We start from the raw sequence: 13,137 nt of genomic DNA, 5'->3' as shown, positions 1-13,137 counted from the left end.
GCTTATCCGGATCGATCGTGCTATTCATTTTTCTTTGGAAATGAACTGTTTTTTTTAATGGACTAAATGAAATCCCACTATCCAAGTACAATAAATCGATTCAAACGGTTTTTTATCACGCTTGTTCAACCTAGTTTCTGAAGAAACCGTCCGGTTTGATCCGGTCTAGAAATTACATAAAACTGGTTTTTAAAACATTGGTTATAGGTAGTTGTATCCATCTCCCGACATCACACTTGCAGTCCTAAGTCAGTTTAGGTTTTGGCTTGCTTCCTGCCCATTCACCAGTGTCGCCTGTACAAGTCAAGACTCAAGTGTGCTGTGCATTCAGAGGCTAATTTGTACTTACGCAAGCCTAAAATTTCCCATTCAGTCTCTGTGAAAATCTTATGAAGAAGGTAGGTAGGGGTAGAGGTAGAGGTAAAACCATAAATAATGAAAGGGATTACATACATACCTGGATTCAACTGTGAGGGAGGATGGAGGAATATATAAACACAAATGCAAAGAAACATGGAAGTGTGATATTGGTTCGGCTCATGGCTCACGCTCATCTCCCATTACAAAACCAGGACAGGACACAGGACAGGAGCCACACCAGTATCATGCCTCTTTGTTTCTTTGTTTTTCAATTCAAGCCTCTTTGGCGGAGGGTTTTTGTATGTTTTAGAGCCCCCCTTATATACTACTACTACTACTTGATATGCCAAATTAAATTATTAAGATTATAATAATAATACCCTTCAATTAAACCTCATGGGAAAACGTATAAGCTTCTTCCAATTGGGCATAAATATTGCATTTGGATATTGGATTTGTTTGTTTGGGAGGAGGATGAGATCCTTAACAAATAACAAACATATGGCAAGTCGTTGAAGCATTTGTCATCTTGTGTGGAAAAAGTCCATGTTTAAATTCCTAATATATTTCTAGATATCCTATCAAGAGCCACTCCCAGATTCCTTCATTCATCACTTTTGTTCGTGTATGTGTGTGTAATATAATATATTATGTTTTATTCTAATACTGCATGCACCACGTTATACCTAATATAGAAGAAGATGCTTTTTTTTTTTTTTTATCAAGACATTAGAGGATCAAAAGTCCCCCATTTGTTTGTTTCTATATTTTCTCTTGATTGATATATAAAAATAAAAAGAAAAAATAAATGTTTGTTTTTGTTTCCATCTCAATCAAATCAACAAAGAATCTAAATGTGAAATCATCAAATCATGCTCTTAGTTGGGATGGATTGGGGATGAAAAAAAAGCTGCAATGCCATGCCATGGAGATATATATTTTGATGGTTGTAGCTACTATACTAGCTAGAGGGAGATGTAAGTGAGGTCCAAGGATATCAACAATTGTAACAAAATTTTAATCTAAAATATTAAGAAACTATTTTTAACATCGGTTTTATTTATACAATCAAAAGTCAGAACACACTTCATGGCCTAATCTAATCAAAAGTCAATATTACATCATCATCATCATACACAATAGTTGTAAACTTTGCAATCCTTTTCGAATCTAACGTTGTCGAGTCAAGTTCACATAACATATCCTTCTGTCATTGGTTTGAACAGGTCTATTTAACGGTTTAACCCTAAGTTATTATGTTGACTTCTGCCTAGACTTTAAGTACACATATCTGCTATTTATCTGTTCACCTCTAGATTATTTTTCTTGGGTCCACTACAATTTTCGTTCATATGCTTAGGTCAAGATTGCATATGTTGTCATTATTATTTTTCACTCTTACGTATCTTTTTGTTTCAGCATAGCCCCCCCCCCCCCCCCCCCCCCCCCCTAACGGGTACAAAATGACTATGATGTCCTTATTTGATATTATTTATTTTATATACATACTATTATTAATTTAAGTGGGACCACACCCTTTTCTCTTTCCCCTTTTTCCATTTCTTTCTCTTCCTACCTTCCTAGTTGAAATTGCTCGTCCTTGATCAAATGCTAACTCTAGATCAACCATTTTCAATTCTTCATATTTCCCATTGTCGTCTTCTTTTGCAACAAAAATACAAATATGTGGGAAGAAGAAAAATTAGTTAAGACATCGAATGTTTGTTGATGAAGCTTCATGAAAATCACAAAGATGAAGGTATGCTCCAAAACCATGAACACAACGGTGCCAATGAGCAAAAGTGCACTTAAACTTCCAAAACAATATGCTCATGAAATAAGAAACAAATCACAAAGCAAAATTTATACAAGGTTTTAACCAACACTTACAAGATACAACAAAATGTTTAAAGGTAGATTTAAAACCGTGTGTACAAGATTTTGCTCTCAGTTTCTCACTCTCACATAACTTTCAAACTCTTGCAAAATATAATCTTTTTATGGAATCACTCCGAACTTAGATATAACATGAAGCATGCAAGTGGAGATTGATCAATGAAATAACGATAAATAATGCTGTGAGGATTCTTAGATTATCAGTTGGAAAATTTAAAGGCATTACGCATGATAAGCTTTATGAGAAAAAATATTGGATAGCCGTAAACAGTTTTTAAGATAAGGGAGTCATATTTTTAATAACCAAAACCAACGAGACTGATATGAAAGTCTAATCACAGACAAAAATATATCGTGACATGAGCCACCGACCAAGGCAACAAAAATTAGAGGGCATAAGTTGGGCCTGCAATCCAGTTATACTATTCTTTGAGTTGAGTCAGTCGGATATTTGATGAATGGTGATGCAAGATAAAATGGATTTAATTATCTGCTAAATGATGATGATGCACGATAGAATGGATTTTATTAATATCTCATGATTGGGCTTCAAACTCTAAATTTGGGTTTTTGAAATTTTAAAGATTTTAACCTCCTTTCAATCCGAATCGGATTGCAATATCTGTTAAGCATAGTGGAGATTTGGTTTCAATTAGAATTGATAAGAGATACTTTCCTTTTTTTTTGTGTTGGACTTCTAATTTAAAATGTTTGATTATTTCTATTACATTTTTTTTTGTTCGAATACAATTGATATGAAAGCAAGCCAAATAGGATCATGTTTAAAGTTTAACTTGATTCATCAAATTTTAACCTCTTAATCGGTTAGATGTTATGAACAATTCAACATTAGCAAAGAGCTGTGAAATTAACTATCGTTCTCTCTTTAAACAACACCCTCTCTACAAACTTTAAAAACAATCATTCCACCATTAGCCCCGCCCTCACCACCTCAACCATCAGCCACCACCCACACAACTATACTCGGTCACCATCGACATTGTTACTTTCACCACCTCCACCATCAACGTCGATGTCTATGTGTTTGTGTTGGAGATGAACAGAAAACAGTGATGCTATTTGTGTGTGTGCTAGAATCTAAACAAAAAACTCAATGCCACAATATCTACAATCGCCGTCTTCCTTGGCATCGTAGCCACTACCCTACTCTCTTTCCAAAATTGTTTCTAAAGCTCCCAAAACCCTTCACTTTTTCTTTTTTCATATTGTAGGTTGATTAGTACAAAATGGTGTTTTATGTTATTCGTTTATGATGTTGATGTTGATTTGTGCTGAAATGTTCAACCGAAATCTAATAAACGTGTTGCTAATTTTTTTGTTGAAATATGTTTGATAAATGTTCATATGACCTCTTAATGGTTCAACATGGATGATTTAGTTTCTACCAAATAGTCTCCTAATTCAGAAATGGCATATAGGCGAACAATTTTTTTTTTCTCAAAAGGGCGTTGCATTAAGTCTTCCTCCTTGCATGATTATTTTAGTTGTAAGCTATCTATTATACAAATCCTGATTGGATGAGACAACTTATTTTTGTTGGAGGCAATCTATTATCCTCGTAGCAGGACTAAATGAGTAAACTTGTTGTTATAGGCTTGTTATGGTTTAATCTTTTTTTTTTTGACGCAACTTACTTTGGTTAGCACCTTAGTTCCTTATGCTTGTAATGGTTTTAGGCTTTCTTTTTTGTTGGAAATTTGTTTATTCTTTTATGCTTGTAATGGTTTTACGCTTTCTTTTTTGTTGGAAATTTGTTTATTCAGTAAGAACATTTGTATTTTAGATAAATAATTAAATGCTTTATTCAAGTAGTTTATATTCTTATGTTGTATGTGTTTGTTGCAAATGTATCATATAATGTGTTTATTGTAGTTGTGTGATACATATATAAGGCATCATTAAGCTTTTTGCGCAAGGCATAGAAAATCTCCGAACCAACCCTACGTATTATGAGAGGATTTTCGTCTTATTTGCAACCCAATTATTAAGTAGAGTTTCATATTGATCTAAGAAAGGATTTGGCAAAAATTGTGCATGCATCGTTTATTTAATTGAAGAGTTTTGACAAAGGATTTACCCGACCGAACCAAATATCTTATCATGGGGAGCTCCAATCTTATTCATGGCAAAGGATGGCAAGAATATGCATTATCTATCTCGAGTTAAACAAGTCTATTATGGATAACAATTATTCACATACGAGGTTTGTTGATCTGTTGATCGAGTTGCACGGGATATGTTACTTGTCAAAGACACCGGATGTTTTAGGGTTTAAGCATGTCAACAACTTAATAAATGATTTCACACAGTAACAATGCAAACGAAAACAAAGACACAATCAATTTACGTGGTTCACACAATCAAGATGATCAACTACGTCCGCAGAGAGAGAGAGAGAGAGAGAGAGAGAGAGAGATGATATTACTTTCTATTGTTAAATTACACAAATTCAAGCGACAATACTAGTTGTTTGACCAGAATTTGCTAATAAGGCCAAGCTTAGAAAACGCGAACAAAATCAACCGTGACGCATTTTAATTCAATATGGTGCCTAAAGAACCAAACTCCCTGGCTTTCTCATAATCCCTTGTTTCTAAAATATACTTTCATGTTTTCCTAATTCAAATACAAGAAACTACTATCGTATTGAGTTTATAAAAAGTATGAATCACAATATTCTTCAATGTCAATAAAACATCATAAATAAACCCATATAAGTATTACCATTCGCATTCCTGTTGACTGTTGTTGACCTTAAATCAAGCACCAATAAATAAATAAGTAAAAAAAAAAAAAAAAAACAGGTCAGAAAAACATGAGATGGGGTGGGGATCAAAACAAGATCTTAAATTAAACCACCACCACAAACTCAGATTGTGGGAGGAACCCAAAATATCCCCATGACTATGTCTATACCCCACCACCTCCTAAATTATCCCCTTCTTCTCATTCATTATTGCGTTCAAAAACTCAACCTCCTTTATTTTCATCATATTTTATCTTAATCTGCATTCATTCCTGAAAGCCCGATTATATATATAAAAAAAAAAAAAAAAAAAAAAGAAAACAAACTCCTGTTTTAATTTATCAAACCCCTCCCTGTACTTGTGTTTTAAGAATTTAGATCATGGTTGCTCTCACTTCAGTCACCCCACACTCATCTAATAAGCTCTATCCTACTCCATTTACTTGTTATTCAAACTCTGTAAATGAAAACACATCTTCTTCTTCTTCTTCCAATTTCATTGCCATCAACCCAATCAAAAGGAGACACTCTCTCTCCAGGTTAAGAATCCGAAGCAGTGCAGCAACCAAACCACCAAAATCACCTGGTAATTCCTTTTTCTACCTCTTTATATTTATTTATATTCATTATTTTCACAAACTTCAATACTTTATCATGTATCCAAATATATATATATATATATATATATATATATATATATATATATATATATATATATTTCTCCCGTTTCTTTTTAGCCGAACAAGACTGGAAGACAAAGAGGGAGCTCCTCCTAGAAAAAAGGGTATTAAGGTTTTCCTATAAACAAATATCAAAATCCCTCCTTTATTTCTTTAAATCTTAATTGCACATATGCAATCAAAATTAGGTTCGAAGTGTGGATGTTAAGGAAGCCCTACGCCTTCAGCAAGAAAACAGCTTTGTGATTCTTGATGTCAGACCAGTAGCCGAGTTTAAAGAGGTCACACACACACAAACACTTACTTTATATTTCTATTTTGATATGGTGTAAATGTTACTGTAGGTTGAATTGAATTACTCAAGTTTGGAATTGTAAAATATTAATTTATGGATGGATGGATGTAGGGTCATCCACCAGGTGCTATCAATGTGCAAATATATAGGCTTATAAAAGAGTGGACAGCATGGGACATTGCAAGACGAGCTGCATTTGCATTTTTTGGTATCTTTGCTGGAACTGAAGAAAATCCTGAATTTTTGCAAGGTATGTCTGTATGTCATTTCAATTTTCAACCCCATTCAGTCCTGTATTAACTACTTACTTAATCAGACACAATGTTTGTCTTGTCTGGAACAGATGTTGCATCCAAATTAGATAAAAACTCAAAGATTATTGTAGCTTGCTCTTCTGGAGGTACAATGAAACCTACACAAAATCTTCCCGAAGGCCAACAATCAAGGTTGCTAAATAAAATTTCCTCAATTTTTTTTTTCCATCTTTCTCATGAATCTACATTATTGTTGATTGGTGCAGGTCCCTTATAGCTGCCTACTTGCTAGTTCTGAATGGTTATAATAATGTCTTCCATTTGGAGGGAGGATTGTATCAATGGTTCAAAGAAGATCTACCTATAGAGTCAGAAGAAGAAGAAGAAGAATGAAGTTTTGAGCTACCGAGAAATTTTTTTTTTTAACCTTAGTTCAAAACTTTTCCATTAAACAATTATGATTTAATAGCATTACTCTTTGTTTTGATTATATCTTTAAATTGTGTGTTTCATGTTTCCAGTTAACAGTTGTCTTGTTTGGTATCATGTCCAACAATGTTCTACCTAGGCTTAGGAGTTGGATTGTGATTGACTATTGGATGATATAAGTAGTTAGTTTAATTGAAGGAAGAGTGCATTACCTTATGATATACTTCAAAATCCAGAAGAATAAACACCTTTTTTTTTTTTTTTGCTTAAGCCAATAAAGAAGCTCTTGCCATGGCTAGTGCACCCTCATAAGTCTTGTTTCCACCAATAAATCCACTTGAATGTACAAACACACAACCAGATATTCCTGCCACTTGAGAAAGATGATCATCTGTTAAACCCCTCCAATGAGATGGAAGAGCCTTCCTGCTTTCAAATTTATCTGGTGACACTGCTACTGCCTGCACTCTCCACTTATTGTTCCTCTCATCCTACATAACATGAAAAGGAGTTTTTCTAAGTCTTTTAGTGTATAAGTGTTGCCACTTTGAATTTGTAAAGCACCTGATAAATAACGTATTTCAAGACAGGATCAATCTTCATTTCCACCTCAAGCTCAAATATGTGAAGCTTCCACTGTCGAATAAGTAAAGATTCTTTATGTTAACACATAAATGACAGCAAACCAATGTTGTATTGTATATCTCAAGCAACTTACAGGGCAAGACATAGTCAGCAACATGATTTCTCCACTGGAATCAATGTTCTTTCTTGTTGCAAGACATTCCATTACAACCGATCTTGCTGGCAACCATGATTTTGCATGAAAGTGGATACACTGGTGCATAAACAGGGCAAAGAGTCATTAATGAAAAGATATCATGTTAGTGAAAGAATACAAACACACTCACATCCATAAATTCACTCCCGGCCAAATTCATTGCATGTTGAAATGCTTGGTCTTCTTTCTCAGGTGATTGATCGGCTTCATACCAGTTCAAATTCAATCTGGAGATTCTGGAGGAAAGAGTTGTGTTGTTCACATATCTGGGAGGCTGATTTGTCTCATACTGATTGATTCCATTGTCAATAGCATCAACTGCCTAATACATTGTACAGTCAAAAACTGGCGTTGGATAAAGGATAAAGGATAAAGAAGAAGCACTATTTTTGAAGTACCTCTACAAAATTCCTGTAAACAGCTGAAAACAGGCAATGAACGTCAGGATGACCTTCATCCAGCTGAATTGCCTTTGCAATTATCTCAATCCCATAATGCTACAACACAACACGAAACAAGTCGTTCATTAGAACCTCAATTCGCTGGTTAAAACAATCAATCTACACTTGAAACCTTGTTTTATGCAGAAATGGAGAAGATAAGTAATTACCTTATACACAAGGCCAGCACTACTTAGCTCAGTGGTAAATCCATTACCAAGTATTTCATCGAATCCTTTCTGATGATGATCAAACCGCTCGGTTCTCGGATCATATACTCCCCCAACATCAAGCACCGCGTCAAGCGTATCCAAAACCTTCTCCGTCAACATTTCCCCAATGTTAATATCTATTCCGGAACTGAAATAATAATCAAAGTATGAACATGTATATATGTTTATATATAGTACCTGAAGGTTTCTAGTTCGAATGATTTGGGCTCCGTGGAACTTTGACGTGAGGCCAATCATAAAACATCCTAGGGCTTCGTCGCAGTGGAAGGTGCCGTTATGAGTGCCGACTCGCTTAGGTGGCGAAGCAGAAGCAGTGGAGAAAATTAAACGTGAAATTGTTGGGTTGAATGCTATAAAATTGGGCATCAGCGAGAAAGGAAGTATAAGGGAGTTTCGGGACCGCAGAAATAGAAGGGATGCAGCCATTGTTAAGGCTGGCAAACTTGTTTGAAGGTCTGCTGTTCGTTTGGTAGTACTTCTAACCTCCTACTGCCCTAAAACATTTTTCATGCTCTAACTTCACTCCCTTTGAACGTTAAACAAGTTCTTATCTTTCGACAAAAATGCAAAATTCTATAACTCCTGGGATATTTATTCAAACAATCCTTACCAAACAAATTCTCTACAAAAATGTTCCTCTAACTTACAAAATATCCATGTTTTAATCGAAAATTATAAAAACAATCTCTATATAGAAAACAAATTATAAAAACGGTCCTATAATTTACAAAATAGGTCTTTACACAAAATTGTCTTTTATAGGAACAGTCCCTATGTTTCAAAAAATTACGTAATCGGTTCCTTCCTAATAACAAATTTACATAAATGGTTTCTATGTTTCATAAAACTATAGATATGGTCTCTCTCTTTCTAGCAAAATCACATAAATTGTCCTTGTGTTTCACAAAAGTAAATAAATATTCCCTGATTTTCACAAAATTCCGGAAATAATCTTTGCCAAAAGCAAAATTACATAATTTATCCCTACGTTTTACAAATCAAATCTAGAAAAATTGCCACTGTCCAATAACAAATTTACATAAATGTTCCATATGTAAAAGAATATTAGAAAATTTGTGTGAAAAATACAAGATTAATAAATCCAGCACAACACACGAACCATCCCAGTTTAGCTTATGGTTAGACAAACATAGTGTGCATGCTTGGAGCATGACATAACTATTGTTTAGACAAACATAGTATGCATGTTTGGAGCATGGAATAGCTATTGTTTTAATTCAAGTACTAAGTTGATTATTCTAAACATTATACAATGAATAATGAGTAATCAATATGACTCAAAAGTTTTGGGGTCATATAAGATTAGTATTATTCTTGTGTTTCACTTTGCATGTTTTGACTTCCAGAATAACTAGGTTATTCAAAACCATCCACAGTCGATCATACTTTGGAAGTAGGTATTGAGGCAAGACTGTCATGAATGAGTATGTAGTTTGTCTAGGACAAGATTGATGCAGTGTTCATGAGTACTCCTGGAATAAGATTCGAGTATTGAATTCAACCCACGCTCATCTGAATCACTTCATGGAGTTTATCACGAGTGATTGTGAGACGATAATATCTTATATTCTTGAAACCAAGATGTGTGAGTTGTAGTTTACAAGTCGGTTGCACATTGACATATGTAAACGCACCAGTAACTTAGTGTTATAAAAAATATCGTTGTGTGTGATTTGGTGAGTAGATAGAGCAAGCATTTAAGTCGAAGTTTATCCATTCCTTTTACCCTTAGAGGGATAAAAGCGATATATGTGGGCCCCTCGATGATTTAGTGATGACACCCTAAGCGCTTGGCCAAGTCTGGACTGATTTGATTTGTTCAATTAGTCAGTCGTCATAAATTGGAAATCGGGAAACAACAGATGGATAGAGAGAATGATTAAAATCCATGTCTCAGTCCATACGATATCTAGAATGGATGAATATATGATCCCTTATCTAATGGACGCGTCATTGACTAGGTCAGAGTTCGACAGCAGCTTTTAAGAGCTACGATTGCTAGTTGGGATTGTGGAGTCATACTTGCAATAATAGTTATTAGACTTATCCAAGTAGGAGACTGTTGGATTAGTGTCTAAGCCCATAACTATTATTGGTATGTACTTGACCCGAGAGTAGCATGGTCCATTTGGGTTGCATATCACCAGGACAATTTGATAGGATGGACTTTTGAGAAAAGGTTATTTATGATTTATTAATATATTATAAGTTCTAATATATTAATATGAAATCATATTATTTAATTAGTATTGATCAAGAATTAATTTGGAATTAATTTTGTGATCAAAAGAAACTAATTAAATATATGAGGATTGATTATGTAAATCATTCATTCTTATAATGTGGGCTTATGATCCATAGTTCTTTATGTTGGGCTAAACCCATGTGGTGACCCATGGATGGTCCATGAAGGTTTAAACTCATGGAGCATGAGGAATATGGAAGGTCATGCACATTAGTGTAACCCTAATCTTGCCACACTATATAAGAAGCCCCTTAGTTCATGAAATCGTGCACTAGAGTGATCTTTGGAAGAGCATAGCCGATTTGTGTGCAAGACATATTCTCTCAAGTCATCCTTTGTCCAAAGGTGTGTTGTGATTCCATTTGAGGCATTCACAATATTGGTGCTAAGCTCTTAAAGGTCTAAGGTTTCAAGCTACAACAAAAAGGTATGTCATCTAACTAGAATTGTGTAGTATAGATACTCCATTGTATGCTAGTTAGGATGATGCTTTTAAATATTAAAAGTTTGCATGTATATTAGAGAAAACATAGATCCAAAGCATTTAAGGTTGCATGTACACCTTAGGAGTGTTAGAATGCTCAAAACCCAACAACTACATCCCTGATGTAGATGTCTGCCAGCTTCTCGGCCGAAATACTCTCCTGAATCAGTATGAAATGGGCGCTCTTGGTCAATCGATCCACGATGACCCATATCTCGTCTAATCCATGCGTCGTCCGAGGTAACTTCGTAATGAAGTCCATGGTAATATCCTCCCATTTCCACACAGGGATATCCAACGGCTGCGTCTTGCCGTGAGGTCTCTGGTGTTCGGCCTTGACCTTCCTACAGGTCAAGCACCTCTCGACGTACCAGACTACATCCTGCTTTATGCAGGGCCACCAGTAATCAGGACGGAGATCTCTATACATCTTCGTCGCCCCGGTATGGATGGAAAATCTAGATTTTTGCGCCTCCTCCATCAGGATTTGGCGCACACCGCCAGTGTATGGAACCCACACTCTACGATGGAGTGTCAATAGCCCGTGGCTATCATAGTCGAAGGAGAAAATTTGTCCCACGATACGCTCACTCTTCCGTTGTTCCTCCTTCATAGCCTCCTGCTAAGCCTCCCGAATCCGCTCCAAAAGCGGGGTCACTACTGTCATCCTCAGGCAGATGTCTCTGATTGGGGCCGTGAATGCCTCGCGGCTAAGTGCATCGGCCACAACATTGGCCTTCCCCGGGTGGTAGAGGATCCCGCAATCGTAATCCTTCACCACGTCCAACCACCGTCGTTGTATCATGTTCAGATTTGGCTGGTCCATCAAGTACCTCAAGCTCTTGTGATTCGTGTAAATGGTACAACGGACCCCATAGAGGTAGTGTCGCCAAATATTGAGGGCAAAAACAACTGCCCCCAACTCCAGGCTATGTGTCGGGTAATTCGCATCGTGAGGCTTCAACTGCCTCGAGGCGTAAGCGATGACGTGCCCTCTTTGCATCAACAATGCGCCCAATCCTGAGATAGACGCATCACAATACACTATGAAATCCTCCACGCCCTCTTGTAAGGTTAAGATCGGCGCCTCGCACAACCTCTGCCTCAAAGTCTCGAAAGCCGCCTGCTGCTCAGGCCCCTAGTGGAAAGTCACCGTCTTATTGGTCAGTTGGGTCAAGGGTACCACTATCTTGGAGAAATCCTGAATGAACCTCCAATAATTAACCATAATTAACCAATGAACCAATGAACCAATCTTTTTTTCAACTTTTAGAACTTATTTTTTATCAAAAAAAAAACTAAAAATACAGAAATTCATAACTCTTTATCCTTTCTCCAAAGATATCAAATTCGATTTTTTTTTTAACGTCAAATTCACAATGTGAATCTTTGAAAATTCACAATGTGAATCCGGATTCACACGGTGAATCCGAAAAATATTTTTCATTTTCACAATGTTAATATATGAATTTAGATATTTTTAGATTTTTTTTCGATAAAGAATAAGCTCTAGAAATTGAAAAAAAGATTTGGTTCCTTGAAGAACCAATAATTATGGTTCTCTATTGAACTTTTCCATATATATATATATATATATATATATATATATATATATATATATATATATATATATATATTATGCATTTTTATTATTTTTAGGGTTTTTTTATTTTCCAAATAACCCTTCCATATATATATATATATATATATATATATATATATATATATATATATATATATATATATATATATATATATATATATGGAAGGGTTATTTGGAAAATAAAAAACCCTAAAAATAATAAAAATGCATAAAAAAAATACCTAGAGATCACAAAACTTTTTTTATGAAAAAATCGCAGGTTTTTAAAGAAATTCGTTGAAAAAAATTTTGAAATTTTTTATAAAAAAAATTCAAAAAAATGCTTTGTGATCTCTAAATATTTTTTTTATGTTTTTTTTTTATTTTTTGGGTTTTTTTAGGCATTTTTGTTTTCCATAGAACCTAAACCTCTCTATATATATATATATATATATATATATATATATATATATATATATATACACGCACATAACTTTAAGAAACAGTGAAGTTTTGCTGGTTAGGACTTTGGCCACAAATCTTTATCCGTTTTAACAGTTTTAGTCCCTAAGCTCATTTATTTCACAATTTAACTTTCATCGCTTAGATATTTTACCGTTTGCCGTTCCTAAAACTTTAATCCGTGGTTGTGCTTTCAATGGCCGATTTG

The 13,137-nt window shown here is 34.9% G+C and overlaps 2 protein-coding genes across 2 annotated transcripts; one reads left to right on the top strand and one right to left on the bottom strand.

Annotated features, from left to right (window-relative positions):
- Positions 1 to 5,246: 5,246 nt before the first annotated feature.
- Positions 5,247 to 6,742, top strand: LOC145129554 (rhodanese-like domain-containing protein 14, chloroplastic). Its single transcript, XM_079064302.1, has 6 exons — positions 5,247 to 5,609; positions 5,761 to 5,807; positions 5,892 to 5,984; positions 6,110 to 6,248; positions 6,342 to 6,444; positions 6,519 to 6,742. Exons 1-6 carry the CDS (start codon positions 5,405 to 5,407, stop codon positions 6,643 to 6,645), a joined length of 714 nt encoding a protein of 237 aa, XP_078920428.1. The 5' UTR covers positions 5,247 to 5,404; the 3' UTR covers positions 6,646 to 6,742.
- A 126-nt stretch (positions 6,743 to 6,868) lies between these two features.
- Positions 6,869 to 8,679, bottom strand: LOC145129552 (uncharacterized). The gene is made up of 7 exons (XM_079064300.1): positions 8,313 to 8,679; positions 8,073 to 8,219; positions 7,861 to 7,959; positions 7,593 to 7,784; positions 7,400 to 7,519; positions 7,246 to 7,317; positions 6,869 to 7,172 (listed from the first exon to the last, which is right to left on the bottom strand). Exons 1-7 carry the CDS (start codon positions 8,559 to 8,561, stop codon positions 6,948 to 6,950), a joined length of 1,104 nt encoding a protein of 367 aa, XP_078920426.1. The 5' UTR covers positions 8,562 to 8,679; the 3' UTR covers positions 6,869 to 6,947.
- Between the last annotated feature and the right edge of the window lie 4,458 nt (positions 8,680 to 13,137).

Source organism: Lactuca virosa, chromosome 8 (genome assembly GCF_052849685.1).
Source record: "Lactuca virosa cultivar CGN04683 chromosome 8, Lactuca_virosa_CGN04683_v6, whole genome shotgun sequence".
Taxonomy (NCBI): domain Eukaryota; kingdom Viridiplantae; phylum Streptophyta; class Magnoliopsida; order Asterales; family Asteraceae; genus Lactuca; species Lactuca virosa.
This window is presented reverse-complemented; position numbering and strand designations above follow the sequence as displayed.

Excerpts from the sequence above, each read along its gene's own strand:
- LOC145129552 (XM_079064300.1), bottom strand. The coding sequence starts at position 8,561 with ATGGCTGCATCCCTTCTATTTCTGCGGTCCCGAAACTCCCTTATACTT. Across the intron at positions 8,220-8,312 it reads TTCGAACTAGAAACCTTCAG|GTTTTGGATACGCTTGACGC; the intron begins GTACTATATATA and ends TTGACGGAGAAG. Across the intron at positions 7,318-7,399 it reads TGCTGACTATGTCTTGCCCT|TGGAAGCTTCACATATTTGA; the intron begins GTAAGTTGCTTG and ends CTTATTCGACAG.
- LOC145129554 (XM_079064302.1), top strand. The coding sequence starts at position 5,405 with ATGGTTGCTCTCACTTCAGTCACCCCACACTCATCTAATAAGCTCTAT. Across the intron at positions 5,808-5,891 it reads AGCTCCTCCTAGAAAAAAGG|GTTCGAAGTGTGGATGTTAA; the intron begins GTATTAAGGTTT and ends AATCAAAATTAG. Across the intron at positions 5,985-6,109 it reads CAGTAGCCGAGTTTAAAGAG|GGTCATCCACCAGGTGCTAT; the intron begins GTCACACACACA and ends GGATGGATGTAG.